The sequence below is a fragment of the Phocoena phocoena genome, chromosome 11 (assembly GCF_963924675.1).
Source record: "Phocoena phocoena chromosome 11, mPhoPho1.1, whole genome shotgun sequence".
In the NCBI taxonomy this organism is placed as follows: domain Eukaryota; kingdom Metazoa; phylum Chordata; class Mammalia; order Artiodactyla; family Phocoenidae; genus Phocoena; species Phocoena phocoena.
Window position 1 is genome coordinate 9739297 of NC_089229.1, and position 15910 is coordinate 9755206.

Sequence of the window (15910 nt, forward strand, 5' to 3'; positions counted from 1 at the left end):
TGGAGGAATTCACGCGCAGCCCTCCTCCTCCCGTGAGGAGTTATACAGAGCCCCTCATCCCACTGCAGTGAACACGTGGCAACATGTGTGTGATGTTTCTGCCCAGAAGCCCGTTAGAGAAACAGCGCCCAAGGGTTTTACTGCGGGCTGGTCATGGAGGCACCTCTGTCTATCGTGTACCAAAGTTCTAGGGAAGCAGGTGTTTAGCATCAGCTACATTGTTATATAAACAGTCTAGGCACAGTGAGTCACTCGTCAGCTAGGGAATAAAATTTCCCCCAGCTTTATTGAGATATAATTGACATAGGACACTATGGAAGTTTAAGGTGTACAGTATGATAATTTGATACACGTATACATTGTGAAGTTTTTACCACAAGCAGGTGAGTTAACACATCCTTCACCTCACATAATCCCCATCATGTTGTTGTTGTTTTATGGTGAACATTTAAGATTTACTCTCAGGACTTCCCTGGTGGCACAGTGGTTAAGAATCTGCCTGCCAGTGCAGGGCACAAGGGTTCGAGCCCTGGTCCAGGAAGATCCCACATGCCGCAGAGCAGCTAAGCCCGTACGCCACAACTACTGAGCCCGCATGCCACAACTACTGAAGCCCATGCACCTAGAGCCCGTGCTCCACAAGAGAAGCCCCCACTCGCCACAACTAGAGAAAGCCCGTGCACAGCAACAAAGACTCAACACAGGCAAAAATAAATAACTAAAATAGATAGACTAATAAATAAATAAATAAAAAGATTTACTCTCAGAGCAAATTTCAAGTGTACAATACAGTGTTATTAACTGTAGTCACCGTGCTGTCCATTACATCCCTGGAACTTGTTCCTTCTATAACTGCAAGTTTGTACCCTTTGCCCCACATCTCCTGATTTTCCCCACCCACAGCCCCTGGCAACCACTGTTCTACTCTCTGCTTGTATGAGTTTGGCTGTTTTAGATTACACACACATAAGTGAGATCATACAGTATTTGTCTTTCTCTCTGAGACTTATTTCACTTAGCAAAATGTCCTCAGGGCCCATCCATATTGTCACAAATGGCAGGATTTCCTTCCTTTTTATTGCTGAATAATGTTCTATTGTGTATACATGCCATAGTTTCTTTACCCATTCATTTGTGAGTGGACAGTTAGGTTGTTTCCAGGTCTTGGCTATTGTGAATAATGCTGCAGTGAACATGAGCGTGCAGATATCCCTTTGAGATAGTGATTTCATTTCCTTTGGCTGTATATCCAGAAGTGAGATTCCTGAATCATATGGTACTTCTATTTTTAATTTTTTGAGGGACTTCTATACTGCTTCCATAATGGCTGTTCCAACTTACATTCCTATCAACAGTACACAAGAGTTTCCTTTTTTCTCACAACCTCGCCAGCATTTGTCGTCTCTTGTCTTTTTGACAATAGCTGTTTTAATAGGTGAGAGGTGATAATCTTATACTGGTTTTGATTTGCATTTCCCTGATGATTAGTGATGTTGAGCACCTTTTCATGTACTTGTTGGTCATTTGTATGTCTTCTTTGGAAAAATGTCCGTTCAGATCCTTTCTCTTTCTCTAATTGGACTGTTTGGATTTTTTTGTTACTGAGTTGTATAAGTTCCTTACAGACTTTGAATATTATCCCCTTATTAGACATATGGTTTGCAAATATTTTCTCCCATTCTGTAGGTTGCCTTTTCATTTTGTTGTTTCTTTTGCTGTGCAGAAGCTTTTTAGTTAAATGTAGTCCCACTTGTTTATTTTTGCTTTTGTTTCTTATGCTTTTGGTATCATACCCTCCAAAATCACTGCCGAGACCAATGTCAGGGAGCTTTTTGCCTGGGTTTTATTCTAGGAGTTTTATGATTTCAGGTCCGTTTAAGTCCTTAATCCATTTTGAGTTGTGAATGGTGTAAGGGGTGTCCAGTTTCATTCTTTTGCTTATGAGTATCCAGTTTTCCCAACACCATTTATTGAAGAGACTATCCTTTGCCCATTGAGTATTCTTGGCTCCTTTGTTAAATATTCGTTGATCATATATGCACGGGTTTATTTCTGGGCTCTCAATTCTGTTTCATTGATCTGTTTTTCTGCTAGTACTATATTGTTTTGATTTTCATAGCTTTGAAATATGTTTATTTATTTATTTTTGTAAATCTATTTATGTTTTTTTGGCTGCATTGGGTCCTCGTTGCTGCGTGCAGGCTTTCTCTAGGCGCAGCGAGCGGGGGCTACTCTTCGTTGCGGTCCACGGGCTTCTCATTGCCGTGGTTTCTCTGGTTGCGGAGCATGGGCTCTAGGTGCACGGGCTTCAGTAGTTGTGGCATGCGGGCTCAGCAGTTGTGGCTCACGGGCTTAGCTGCTCCGCAGCATGTGGGATCTTCCCGGACCAGAGCTCAAACCCATGTCCCCTGCACTGGCAGGCGGCTTCTTAACCACTGCGCCACCAGGGAAGTCCCTGTAATATAGTTTAAAAACAGGGAGTGTGGTGCCTCCAGCTTTGTTCTTTTTCAAGACTGCTTTGGCTATTTGGAGTCTTTTGTGGATCCATACAAATTTTAGAATTTTTTTCTATTTCTGTGAAAAATATCATTGGAATTTTGATAGAGATTACATTGAATCTGTAGATGATTTGGGTAGAATGGGCATTTTAACAATATTAGTTTTTCTGATCCATGAACATGAGATATTTTTCCATTTATTTGTGTCTTCAATTTCTTTCGTCAGTGTCTTAGAATTTTCAGTGTATAGATCTTTTAATTCCTTGGCTCTAAGTTTACTCCTAAGTATTTTATTGTTTTTGATGTTATTGTAAATGGGGCTGTTTTCTTTATTTCTTTTTCAGATAATTCACCATTAGTGTATAAAAACACAACTGATTTTGGTATGTTGATTTTATATTCAGTAAAAATGAATTTTACTGAATTCATTTATTAGTTCTAACAGTTTTTCGTGGAATCTTTAGGGTTTTCTATATATAATATCGTGTCATCAGCAAACAGATACAGTTTTACTTCTTTCTTTACAATCTGGATACCTTTTATTTCTTTTTCTTGCCTAATTGCTCCAGCAAGGACTTATAGTACTATGTTGAGTATGAGTGGTGAGAGTGGGCACCCTTGTCTTGTTCTTTTTTATATATATATTTATTTATTTTATTTATTTATTTTTGGCTGTGTTGGGTCTTTGTTGCTGTGCGCAGGCTTTCTCTAGTTGGGGAGAGCGGGGGCGGCTCTTTGTTGTGGTGTGCAGGCTTCTCATTGCGGTGGCTTCTCTTGTTGCAGAGCACGGGCTCTAGAGCACAGGCTCAGTAGTTGTGGCACACGGGCTTAGTTGCTCTGCGGCACGTGGGATCTTCCCGGGCCAGGGCTTGAACCCGCATCCCCTGCATTGGCAGGCAGATTCTTAACCACTGAGCCACCAGGGAAGCCCAGCAAAGTGTAATAGTGTGTTGAACAAACATTTGCTAAGTGCCTGTTTATTGTGTTCCAGGTCCAATACTAAGCCCTGGAGGTACAAAGATGAATCAGACCCAGCCCCTGCCTTCCAGGCGGAGGAGATAGACAGGAAAACAAATAATTACTATGCCTTCACATCTGTGTAGTGTGTCACAGGTTCACACGTCTGTGGTGTGATCTCATCCTCACACTCACGCTGTCGGGAGGGCAGGGTGGGCGTCACATCTCCGTTTTCCAGATAAAGAAACCAAAGTCTCATAGAGAGGAAGTGGCTCACTCAAGGCTACAAGGCCAGTACTGAGGGGAGGGAGGAGGGGTAATGCTGGAAGCTCAGCCTCCCCGGGACCAGCAGGGGCATCTCAGAGGCCTCTGTCTTCCATTTTCTGCCTCCCTTTCTCTTTTGCAGAAGTTTTCATGATCACTCTTGACTCCCTCTTAGGTATATATCCTTGCCCACATAGCTATAATAGCTGGGACTACTCGAAACTGGATCCAGAGAGATTCCAGAGAGAAGAATTAATGTTGCAGAGAAAAAGTCTGCGGAAGGGTAAGGTGCCAGCTAGGGACTTCCGTCCCCTCTGTCCCCTGCCACACCCAGCTACCATCTAGTCCGGGCTGGGAGGGGCCCTGATACTGAAATCCTCAGGCCTGGTTCTCTCTCACGTACCTCAAACTAGCCTCCAAAATGACTGAAATGTTAATGCTTAGCAACTATAGAGCCAGCACACCAAAAGTGCTGGGATGTGTGGGAATTTTAAAAAGGTAGATGTCAGTTATTCGGTGTCTACCATGTGCCAGGCACCAGGTATCCTTTTTTTATATATATATATAAATTTATTTTTTTAATTTTTTTTATTTTTGGCTGCATTGGGCCTTTGTTGCTGTGTGTGGGCTTTCTCTAGTTGCAGTGAACAGGGCCACTCTTCGTTGCAGTGCGTGGGCTTCTCATTGCGGTGGCTTCTCTTGTTGCGGAGCACAGGCACTCGGCACGCAGGCTTCAGTAGTTGTGGCTGGTGGGCTCTAGAACGCAGGCTCAGTAGTTGTGGCACACGGGCTTAGTTGCTCCACGGCATGTGGGATCTTCCCGGACTAGGGCTCGAACCCATGTCCCCTGCATCGGCAGGCGGATTCTCAACCACTGCGCCACCAGGGAAGCCCCCCAGGTATCCTTTCAATTTAATCCTCACAACGGCCAGCTGAAGTACACATTAAATCCACTTCACAGGTGAGGAAACCAGAGTTCAGAGAAGCAACTTGCCCAAAGCCAACTTTCTTTTCGCACTTAACAGACACGTAAAGAGTGCCACGTGCCAGGCACTGTGCTAAATAAACACTGGGAACACAGCGTGGAGGCAAGCACAGCCTCCGCTGTGTGGTCTAGTGGGAAATCGAGGTCAGGCAGTTATCCTACAGTGGACTGGGCACTGGTGACAGGTATACAGGGTGCTGAGGCAGCAGCAGGAGGGGGACCCAGGCCAGCCCTGAGAAGGTCAGTAAGTGGCAGGTGAAGCGAAGGACCACTGTGTTCCAGGCAGAGGGGACAGCAAGTGAGAAGACCCAGAGGCGCTGAGGGAACAGAGACAGTCCTCGTGGCAACAGCGAAAGGACCGTGATGGGCAGCCAGCCCGTGGGTGGCTAAACCAGGATTCAACTCAGGACTGTGAAGCCAGGGAGACCCCACCTTGGGTTAGGATAAATTTACATCCTCCAGCTGGGGGCTGTCTGCCCCTTTTTATGGGGCACCCCAGGGATGCAGCAAAGCCTTGTCTGTAATGGTCAGTAGGACCCAGGGAGCAGACAACATCTGGCTAATCAAACCCCCGTAGCAACATCTAGGACCCTTTGGAGGGGATAGGAGTGAGAAGAGTTTTTTTTTTCTTAAATATGGTGAAAACAGTTCATTCTGTCAAAGAGCATGTATCCGAGCACATAGCCGTAATCTGAATAAAACTAATGCTAATGCACACGTCGTTCTCTACACCAGCCACCGTTTGACTTGTGTCATTCCACACCGCAGCTTTTTGAGAAATCCTGTCACCTCCATCTTACAGCAAGAATTGAGGTGCAGAGAGGTTCGTGTGCCCAGGGTTTTCCAGCACAGCTGGGGAGCCAGGATTTTGTCCAGATAGGCTAATCAGTCTCCTGCTTCGGTCAGTCTGGCCTCTCTGACCAGTTAAACCGTTCCCCTCCCTCAGTCTAATGCCCTCGGGGAAAGCAGCGTGCTCAGCAGGAAGGAGGGACCTCCTAAGAGGCAGTGCGGTCTCACCGCGGTGAGCCTCCTATCCCTGGAGGGCCCTGGTAGAGCTGCTGCATGCTGCCTAAAAGGTTCCGTGTTGGGTGGGAAGTTGGGTGAGGTGTCCCCTAAAGACCCTCTTTCCGAAGGCTGGAAAACTGCAGTTAGGATTGTGGCTAGGATAAACGAGGGTGGGGGAACTGTCCCCAAGGCCATGTTAACTTTCGGTAATTCCTTAGGACACACACAGGGCTCAGTGTGTAGTCGTACTCACCGCTGTGATCTATTGCAGCGAAAGGGCACAAAGCAAAATCTGCCAAGGGAAAAGACAGGGCTTCCCTGGTGGCGCAGTGGTTGAGAGTCCGTCTGCCGATGCAGGGGACGCGGGTTCGTACCCCGGTCCGGGAAGATCCCACATGCCGCGGAGCAGCCGGGCCCGTGAGCCACGGCCGCTGAGCCTGCGCGTCCGGAGTCTGTGCTCCGCAATGGGAGAGGCCACAACAGTGAGAGGCCCGCGTACCGCAAAAAATAAATAAATAAATAAATAAAATAAAGGGAAAAGACACATGGAGCAAAGTCCAGTAAAACCAGGAGCAAGCTTGCAAGAGTCCTTTCCCGCAGAGTCACACAGGACCCACTTTAATTCCCCCAGCGAGTTGTGACAACACGTGTGAAATGTTGCCTGTCAGAGGAGCTCGTTAGGGACCCAGTGCCCAGGGTTTTCCTGGGTGCTGATCACATAGGCGCTCCCCTGTGTGGTCACATACCCAGATTCCAAACTCCCAGAAGGAAAGTGGGTATTCAGCGTAAACCACATTGTTTGCACCGACAGTTTAGGCACAGTGAACCACTCTTATCAGTGGTGGGAGCCCTCCCGAGAGCTACATTCCCAGATGCCAATCAAGGGCCAAGCTTGCAATCAGGACTTTTCAGGGACAGTAGCCAGGACTGCTGTGTTAACGCTTTTCTGCACAGTTGTGAAGATGGACGTGAAGCCATAAGCAAGATGGAAACTCATGGAAATTCAAGAGCTTTCAAGCACAGTAGGACCAGGAGGAGACTGGAGCTGGGGCGGGTTCCAGATTCTAAGCAGCTCTAAGCATCTAGCAGCCAGCGTTTGTAGATATTCCATTTAGAAGTAAGAAATAGAGAGGAGGATCAGGTCTGTGGAGAAAGGCTATACGTTCAATTTTAGATGATGAAATTGAGGGAAGGATGGAACATCAGGTGGAGATGTCTAAGACATTGTTGGTGATACGGCTAGGGGAGAGATCGGGGCTGGGACTCCCACCTGAGGATTTATTCAGATACATGTGTTTGTAGAAATTACCTCTAAATGGGAATATCAAAGAAGGGAGGAGACAAGGAGGCTGAGGTCAGAGCCTTGGGGACCTCCTACACGCAGGAGGCGACAGCAAGAGAAATCAGAGGCAGGGGGAGCCCAGAAAGAATAGGGCTGTGGCAGCCAAGGTGGGCTCTACTGAGGGATGGTCAGTGGTGCCAACTACTACAGAGCGTACCCCAGAACAAGGCCTAGGAGGAAGCCATGGAATCATACAGATAGGTTGTTGGTGATCTTTATATATCGGCTTTATTGAAACCTAATTTACATAACATAAAATTAACCCCTTTGAAATGTATAATTCAGTGATCACCACTAATTCCAAAACATTCTCATCATCCGCCTCCAAAAAAACCCCTGTCAGTGAACTTTGAAACAGCTATTAACATCAGGTGGTAAAAGGCGGGACCCAGATTTCAGGGAAAGTGATACAGAAGTGAAAACAGAGTAGAGAAAGGTGTGCTGGAGGAATTAACAGGGTTGGGGATAGAGAGCCACCCTCGTGTAAGCAAACACCATCGCTCTTAGATGCCAGCCGAGAAGAGCGGAAATAGAATGGGTAGGGGAGGAGGGCAGGGTGCTTCAGCATCCCCCTCTCCCATGAGGCCTCCTCCCTGGGGTAGGTTTCCTGGCTCAGGAGGCAGGCTGCTGGGCCTTCACCTCTCTGCCCCACGTGGCTCCCGTGGTGTGGCAAAGACTCGCTGCTGTAAGTGTGGTCCGAGGACCAGCAGCATCGGCGTCTCTCTAGATCGACTAAAGCAGAGCCTGCAGTTTGCCAGGGTCTCCCAGGGATCCGTAAGCACATTCCAGTGTGAGAAGTCCTGGTCCAGGGCACAAGGGAAGAACATACCCGGCAGCCCTTAGGGAAGAGTATGGCTGCGGTTATCAGCTGGAAATTATAATAGCCACTACTTATTTGTCTAAGCAGTTGCAGCTACTGACTCAAAAGGTTTGCTTTCCCAGCAGTCGCCATGAACACACAGGAATTTCAAAGTGAAAGAACACTCTAACCTGGAAATTGCCTTCGAATTTAATGACATTTCAATGAATATTAAATTTAACACCTTAAGAGGTTGATAGATTGTCGCTCTTTTAAGTGTTTAGTCCAACATTTATTCATCTCAGTTGTGCAAAGTTCTGAGTTTTTGTGTTTCTTTTGAAGCCAGTGCTTTTTTTGTTTTTTCTTATGGGTTGAGTGCTTGCCCTGTGTACTCCCTGCATACATCATTTGCTTTAATCGGCTCATCAGCCCTTCAAGGTAGTTAGTATTCACACCCTTTAACAGGATCAGAGATGTTAGGTAATTTGCCCGAGGTCACTCAGCAGGTGGAATGACCGAGAGGCTCTGCTTTGTCAGAGGCCAGTCCTCTCGCTGTTGCTGTTGCCTCCAGGGAGGGGGGCTGTCTCAAAGCTCCTCCTCTGCAGTGTCACCCCCAAGACAAGAAGGAACTGAAGAACTACTCTTTTTCTCTTCCCTAGGAAGAGATTTTTCTTTCCTCACTTCTAGGAGATACTCCAGACAGAAGTCCCCCCAGAGCAAGAAGGTCTGCTGCCCTCAGGTGAGTGTGAGGCACAGACCCAGACCCCTTGGAGCCCCCTAAGCTTCAGTGACTTCCGGTTGGTTCCGCGCCTCTGCACTCCCCGCCCCATCATCTCGGGGAGGGGTCCTGCTAGTCCTCCAGATATACATGGATGAGTGGGGCGCTAAAGGGTAGCCAGAAATGCAAGGACTGGGGGGAGAGAGGAGAGGAAGCAATCTTCAAGTGTAGGCCACAGCACAGGTGCTTCTGTATCTTCTCCTCCCCAGTGACCCTCATCTCCAGCCTGAACCTGGCCCCCCTCCCCACACCTCCTTGTTCCTCTCTGCCCAGTTCCTCTGCCCTGCTGCGTAGCACCCAGCACCACCACTCCTCTCCCAACACCCCAGAGGTTGAGCTCCTTCACTAGTGCAGTAGGCTCCTGTCTCCCTCAGGCTCTCATACCTCGCCCCCCGCTTCCCCCCCGCCCCCCCCCCGCAGTGTTTTCAAAACACAAATCTAATTACATCATCCTGTCACCACCTGGCCCTGCCCTACTCCCCCAGCCCTAAACACGGTCCTCTCAGCCCAAATGAAAAACACCTTCCAAGCCTTGGAAAGCTTCCTCCTGCCTTGGGGTAGACGGCCCTGTGGGGCCCTGCCATGTCTGGCCAGCCCTGTTGCCACCCTCCCGGACTCTGGGGCTCCTGCCGCAGGGACCTTTCTCCTTGTAGACACCACACCCCCTACCTATACCTGGCCTCTGGACCTGCCGTTCCTTTTGTCCCAGGAAAGATCCCTCCACCACTGCCCTCATCATTGTCAGCATCTCCTCCCAGTGGTAGCTTGAAATCATCCAACGCTACCAACCAAGGCCTATTTTTTTCTGATAAATGTCCAGGCAAACTAAGAATGGGGCCTTCCACTGCCTGTTGTGGTAAATAAGACCTTACTGGCGCAGTCACAGCTGCTGGTTGGTTATTGCCGTTGACTCTGCGGCAGAGTTGAGTGGTTGCTGTAGAGAATCAATGGCTTGCAAAGCCGGAAACATTTGCTCCCTGGCTCTTTGCAGAAGTTTGTCGCCCCTGTCTCAGGGGACACACACTTATCCTTCCATCTCAGCCGAGGCCCTCGTCCTCAGGGTCGGCTGTCTTGACCCTGGTCTGGATTTGGACCCTTGTCATCCGTGCTCACATCCCTCTCCTTCAGAGCACTTATATAGTTATTCGGTCACGACTCTGATCACGGCGCTCTCCCGAGCTACTCTTTGAGCTCTGGACTGACATCCCCGTTTCTCATGCTTCATTCTTAACAAGTAGCTTACGAGACTCGATCTACTGTTAGAACAGCCTTCCCCCTTTGTTTGGTGCAAAGTTGGGAGTGTTTCCACCCTGGAACCTTCACCAAAAAGATGTTTGGGGTGGGTGGAGGTGTGCTTTTCTTCTGTAAAGTGGGGTTAAGGGATACTGCCAACACCTGCACATTCTCAGGACGATCACTCATAGCAAACAGTAACTAAGGAAACTTGAGGATCTGGAGATGGCTGTTCTTAGAACCGGCAGTCCCACTATTCCTTGGAAAGTCTTCATGTACCCACAGGGGTTGACGATCTCTGCCTAGGAGCCTGGTCTCACGGGTTCAGGTTCTAGCTGTGCAGACTTAGACAAGTTACTTAACTCTCTTAAGACTTGGTTTCTGCAGGTGTGAAATGAGCACAGTTACAACAGTGCTTTCTTCCTGACACCACGAAGGTTGCAGCACACCGACCGTGGCTGGGCTCCCTGTAGATCCACGGCCACACGTCTCAGCTGGGCACTCAGCCCTGCCCGCCTGCGTTACCACGCTTCCCCAGCCCGTCCAGGTTCCCACTCCTCCAAAGCCTTATCCTGTTCCCTTTGCAGAATTCTCCGGCTGCCGTCAGCCTTTCCCACGTGCCCTCCACCCCAGCATCTCCCAGGGAATGTCTTCATTGAGAAATTAGAAGCGGTCAGCAGTAAGACCCTCGCCTGCCGACCACGAAACAGCCTGCCCCCATCTGTACCTTTGCCGCCTGCCAACCCGGCGCCCCTGGAGGAAGGGCCCTGCCCCCCACCTGTGCCTGGACCTCGGCCCCTCGGCTTCCACTCCTGCACTTGGCACCCTCTTTCTTGCATCATAGTTTTCCCCTGCTCTGTTGGATCACTCCCATCGTTGAACAGTCCTGCTCTAGCATCTCTTGCCTTTGCAAAGAAAATCCCCCTTGTCTCTGCACCCCCATTTCTTGCTGCCTTTCCCACACAATTCCCTTGAAAGACTCGTCTGCACCAGCATCTCCTTTCCTCAGCCACTCCAGCGGGTTCCTGCCCTCCGCGTGCCTCTGCACCTTCTCTGGCCAACCTCACCTGGCCTCTAACCTGTTCACTCTTCTGGTCTGTTTCGTGTGGTGGGCTGCTCCCATCTCCTTCTTTTTTTTTTGGCTGCGCTCGGTCTTCGTTGCGGCGCACGGGCTTTCCCTAGTTGCGGCGAGCGGGGGCTACTCTTCATTGCGGTGCGCGGGCTTCTCATTGCGGTGGCTTCTCTTGTTGCGGAGCGCAGGCTTTAGGTGCACGGACTTGAGTAGCTGTGGCTCGCAGGCTCTAGAGCACAGGCTCAGTAGTTGTGGTGCAGGGGCTTAGCTGCTCCGCGGCAGGTGGGATCTTCCCAGACCAGGGCTCGAACTCGTGTCCCCTGCATTGGCAGGCGGATTCCTAACCACTGCTCCACCAGGGAAGTCCCTCCCATCTTCTTGAAATGCCTTTTTCTCTTAGCTTCTACGTTGCCAGATTTTTTCAAGGGTCTTCCTTCCCAGCTGGCTCCCTGTCTCATCAGTCAGCTCTAGCTTGGCTCCTTCCCCTTCTATCTATATCTTCTTCCCAGGTGGTCTCATCTGGTCTGGTGGCTTTAAATACCACGCATATGCCAGTAACACCCAAATCTCCCTCCACGCCCAGGCCTCGCTCGGGACTTAGGCAGGTCTGTCCAACCGCCCTGTTGGCCTCCCTGGGAGGCTCTCAACTTAGCAAGGGAAGGGCAGAGCACTGATTCCCAGCCCCGGCGTCACTCCTCTCCTGGCTCGTGGCAGTAGCCTCTTCCTGGGCTCCTTTCCTTCACTCTTAGCCCCAGTCCAGTCGCCACACAGCGACCAGAGTGACCTTTGACAGACAGACACCAGAAGAGGTTGTTCCCTGCGCAAACCTCAGCAGCTTCTCCCGTGCCCTTCAAATGAACTCCAGACCCCTTAGCCTGACCTGAACTGCCCTGCAGAATCCAGCCACCATCTCTCTCTCTCCAGCCGCTTCACTTCCATTCCCTCACTGCACTTCCTTCTGCCTCTGGGACGCTCCAGGCCCGTGCCCAGTTGCCTCACTCGCTGTCACCTTTGCCTGGAACGTGCTTTCCTCAGGGTCCCTGAGGGAAGGGCTGGCTCCTTCTTGTCCTTCAGATTCCAATTTTCTGTCATTGCCTTAGCGGCGTCCCTGGCTCCCCGGCCGCTCTGTCATCACATTGCCTATTATGGTTCCCTGTCACTCTCTGCTATTCTTCCTGCAGGATTTATATGTTGTTTAGTACCGGTCTCCCCCTATTTGAATGTCAACTCCATGAGAACAAGACCTCTTTTCCGTTATCCCTCTTCTATCTCAAGCTCCTAGAATAGACCATGTACAAAGAAGACACTCAACAAATATCTCTTGGCTTCACAAAGGAGGTCATCTATGTAAACTCTACACCCTGTGCTTAGTGTATAATGGTGCTCCATACATGTCAGCCTCCAAAAGTATAGATAAAACAGGCACTGTGGAGGGACAGCTGTCACTCCCAGACCGAGATCAAAATATTATTCAGTGTTTTTGCACTGCCTGTCACAACCGTGTCAAACACATGTATTTTCTTGTCCTGGAATACGTAAAATCTTCTGACAGTTATTTCAGAAACCCAGCTAAGAGAGTCAGTTTTCTTCCCCAGAAATAGAAATAATCAAAAGCTTTCCAGCCTTAAAAGCAGCTGAAGTTTTACTGGGCAAACCAGGATGGAAGGAGTCATCAGATTCCTCGTGCGGGCAGATCCTCTCTCTTCTTTTTAGCAAACATGCTTTCCCATCTGCTCAAGGAAATAGTTGGCTGTGTTCAAAAGTGCTTTTCAATGGCAGCAATCCGTCTGGGAGTCCACAGTTCGGGGGAATGAATGGCAGTCATTTTAAGTCTCTGACCTGTGGTTTGCCCTTCTCCCACTTCGTGTTGGAAATTTGCACAGTGGGAATGAAAAAGCATCTAACTGTACATCTGACTTCTGCTATGAGGCTCAGCTATAAATAAGGGCTCCTACCTATTAGAGACCGGGTCATTCGTTCATCTAATAAAATGAGAGAATTGTCAAATGAGACCTTTGTAAGGAGGAATCATCGTCAGAGTTCTTATTTGCAAACAAGGGAATCTACTCCAGCTACTTTAAAGAGGAAGAATGTATTAAAGGGTATTAGTGGTGCACGGCTCCCCAGGACGGGCCAGTGCTTTGGTTTCAAATGCCACGCCACCAAGAACGATGCCCAAACCGTACACCCCTGCAAAGGTACACTGATGTGCGCCGACCAATGGTAGTGGGGACTCATGCTCAAAACGGCACTCTGCTTTCCTTGAAAAGCCAGTTGCCCCTGTCAACAGTCTCTCCAAAAGCTAGAGTCTCGTTGGTTCCCCACTTCCTCACATTGCTCATTTCCATCTTGAAGTCTCAGGCAGGTGCGTTGCCTCTGAGGGCTAGAGCCTATGCACCCAGCCACAGAAGAAGCTGGGAGAGCAGCTTAAGTCTTTCACTTTGGGGCCTGGGTCTCGTGAACATGGAGAACATGTGACAAATAACACCCCCAGAAAGTGCCATTTGAGCCAAGAACCAAAGGATGAGAGGGAGTCAGCCATTAGAAGAGTGAATGAAAGAACCTTCCAGGAAAAGGGAACAGCATGTGCAAAGGCCCTGAGGCAAAAAAAAAAAGGAAGTTGAGACATTCAGGGAACAGAGAGAAGGCCAGTGACGCTGTAGCCCAGTGTGTGTGTGTGGAAGAGGGGCAGGAGTCGAGGCTGGAGGAGTAGCAAGGGCTGGATCCTGCAGAGTTGGGTGGGTCATAGTAAGAAGTATGGATGTAATTTCAGTGCTGTGGGAATCCATTGAAATAAGGGGATGACATGATCTGATTTCTATTTTTTAAAAGAACAGTGTCTTCTGAATATGGAGAATATAATCGAGAGGGGGACAGAAGACCAGTTAGGAGGCTTTTGCAGTTGTCTAAGGAAGAGGCAGTGACAGCAGGAGGCAAGAAGCAGAGAGATCTGGAAGGTGTTTTGGAGATGGATATTTCAGCACTTGCTAGTGGATTGGCTTTGGGAGTGGGGAGGAGGGGGAAAAATGGGAGGAGTCAAGGATGCATCCCAGTGTGTGGCTTAAGCAGCCCGAAGGTGTGTGGGGTTTGTGAGATGGAAAGTGAAGGGTCAGGGATGGGGGAAAGCTATCAAGTTCAGTTTTGAACTTGTTAATTTTAAGCTGCCTGTGAGAAGTGCAAACGGAGATGTCAAGTAGGTAGTTAAACATGCGAGGCTAGGCCAGAGGAGAGGCCAGGGTTAGAGAAAAAACAATTCCTACCGAAGTTTCGTGTATTTGTGACAAAATATGGGGACTGCGAGTGAGTGACCACCATGGAGCCATAGGCAAAGGCAGAAAGATACTAGGCTTGGTTCCAGAAGAGCTAAATTTTCCCACCTATCAGTTATATAAGCTTTGAGCAAATCTGAGCCTATCTGTCCTTATTTGCAAAATGGGCATCGTGACTGGTATTAATTCTTATAGATTCAGTCTAGGTTTAGGACATGTCCCATAAATTGTTGTCTAGCCATGTCCTGTCAGAATGTTTGCTCATTTTAACCAGAATTTCCCTGAGCTCCAGAGCGTGGGTACGTAAGGGTCACTTAACAGTCACGATCCGAATTCCTGCAGCTCATTCCCGTACCTGCTGATACCGGATCTGCAAAGCCCACTCCCCTCCAGACGTTCCAGGGCATCCCCAGATTGAATCTCACGTTGGCTCAAAAGCAGGTTTCCCTGCTGCTCTGTCCCATCACAGCTGAGCCCTCAGTGTGCAGAATCTGAGCGGCAGGGTGACACAGGGTGGAATGGTTCCATCTCCTCTGTGCCGTGGTAGGAAGGGGGTCCCAGAGGAGCCCGGCAATAGTCACCTTGCCTCGTATACTCAGAGGGCGGTTGCTGGTCACAACACAAGAGAGTGGGTGGGAAAGGACTTGGGAGAAAGTCCACCATGTGCAGATTTTCTTTGCATATATCCTCCTAGTCCGTACACCATCCCTGCACTGCACGGTAGGTAATTATTCTCTTTACTTGACTCAAACTGGTGAAGACTTGCCCCAGGCCACACAGCTGACTTCAGATGACGTCGGGGTGCCGTCATTCTGAGCTCTTTCTGCGTCATCCTGCTGCCTCTCCAACACATACGAGGGTCTGATAACTTCATCCAAGCCCGTCTCCTTGCATCTGTTCTCTGCTCCACGGCAGATCGCTCCGGGGCCTGTTAAGAATGAGCGTGACGATTCACTGTGCCCCGGGAGTGTCTCTTCTCTCACAAGTCCAAGTAACCACTTCAGCCCTATACAGATCGGTAGCTGTTGGACAACCAGCTGCATGGTGGATGGGAAGTCCTTTCAGCTTTCTTCTTCCCATTCAAATATCATATTTATATAAAAGCAAAGTGAGGATTGTTGAGGCTGGTGGACTGCTTGTCTGCCACTTGGTGGGCCATCTGTTTAACATTGCCAAACTCCTACTCATCCTTAAAGACAGAACAAAAGTGTCTTCTCTCCTTGGAAGCCCTCCAGCTCCGCCCCCAACAGAATCAGGCATTCGCCACTCTGGCTTCCTAGAATACTCTGCTGGTACTGCTGACTATTAACTGTTCCCCAATATTTGTTGTTTCCTCCCTCTATAAAAAAAAAAGAGAACCTATAAAATACAGATTACATTTCCTCACCTCCCTTACATCTATGTGTAGCCATGGGACTAAGATCCAGTTAATGAGATTTAAGCAGATGTGCCTTGTAGCCGTTTCTGGGAGCCCTCCTTCAAAAAACAGCTCATGTGAATCCTTCACCTCTTTGTCCTTTTCTCCATTCTGCTGCGTGGAATGTGAACGTGATGACTGGAGCTCTAGTTGCCATCTTGGACCCTAAGGACAAGGGTCCTATCTTAGGAAAGTTGGAACTGAGCTAGAAGAAGTCAGAGTCCCTAAGGACTTATCAGAAATAACATATAGACCCCGAATTGCCTACCTTCAGACTATTATGTGGGAGAG

The 15910-nt window shown here is 48.9% G+C and overlaps 1 protein-coding gene across 1 annotated transcript in view; it reads left to right on the plus strand.

The window, feature by feature from the left end:
• FAM227A (family with sequence similarity 227 member A) overlaps positions 1–15910 on the plus strand; it is a 79147-nt gene that overhangs the window by 28253 nt on the left and 34984 nt on the right. The window contains 3 exon segments of the mRNA XM_065888128.1: positions 3895–4007; positions 5651–5725; positions 10495–10682. Of these exon segments, the coding sequence (XP_065744200.1) occupies positions 3895–4007; positions 5651–5725; positions 10495–10682 (376 nt within the window).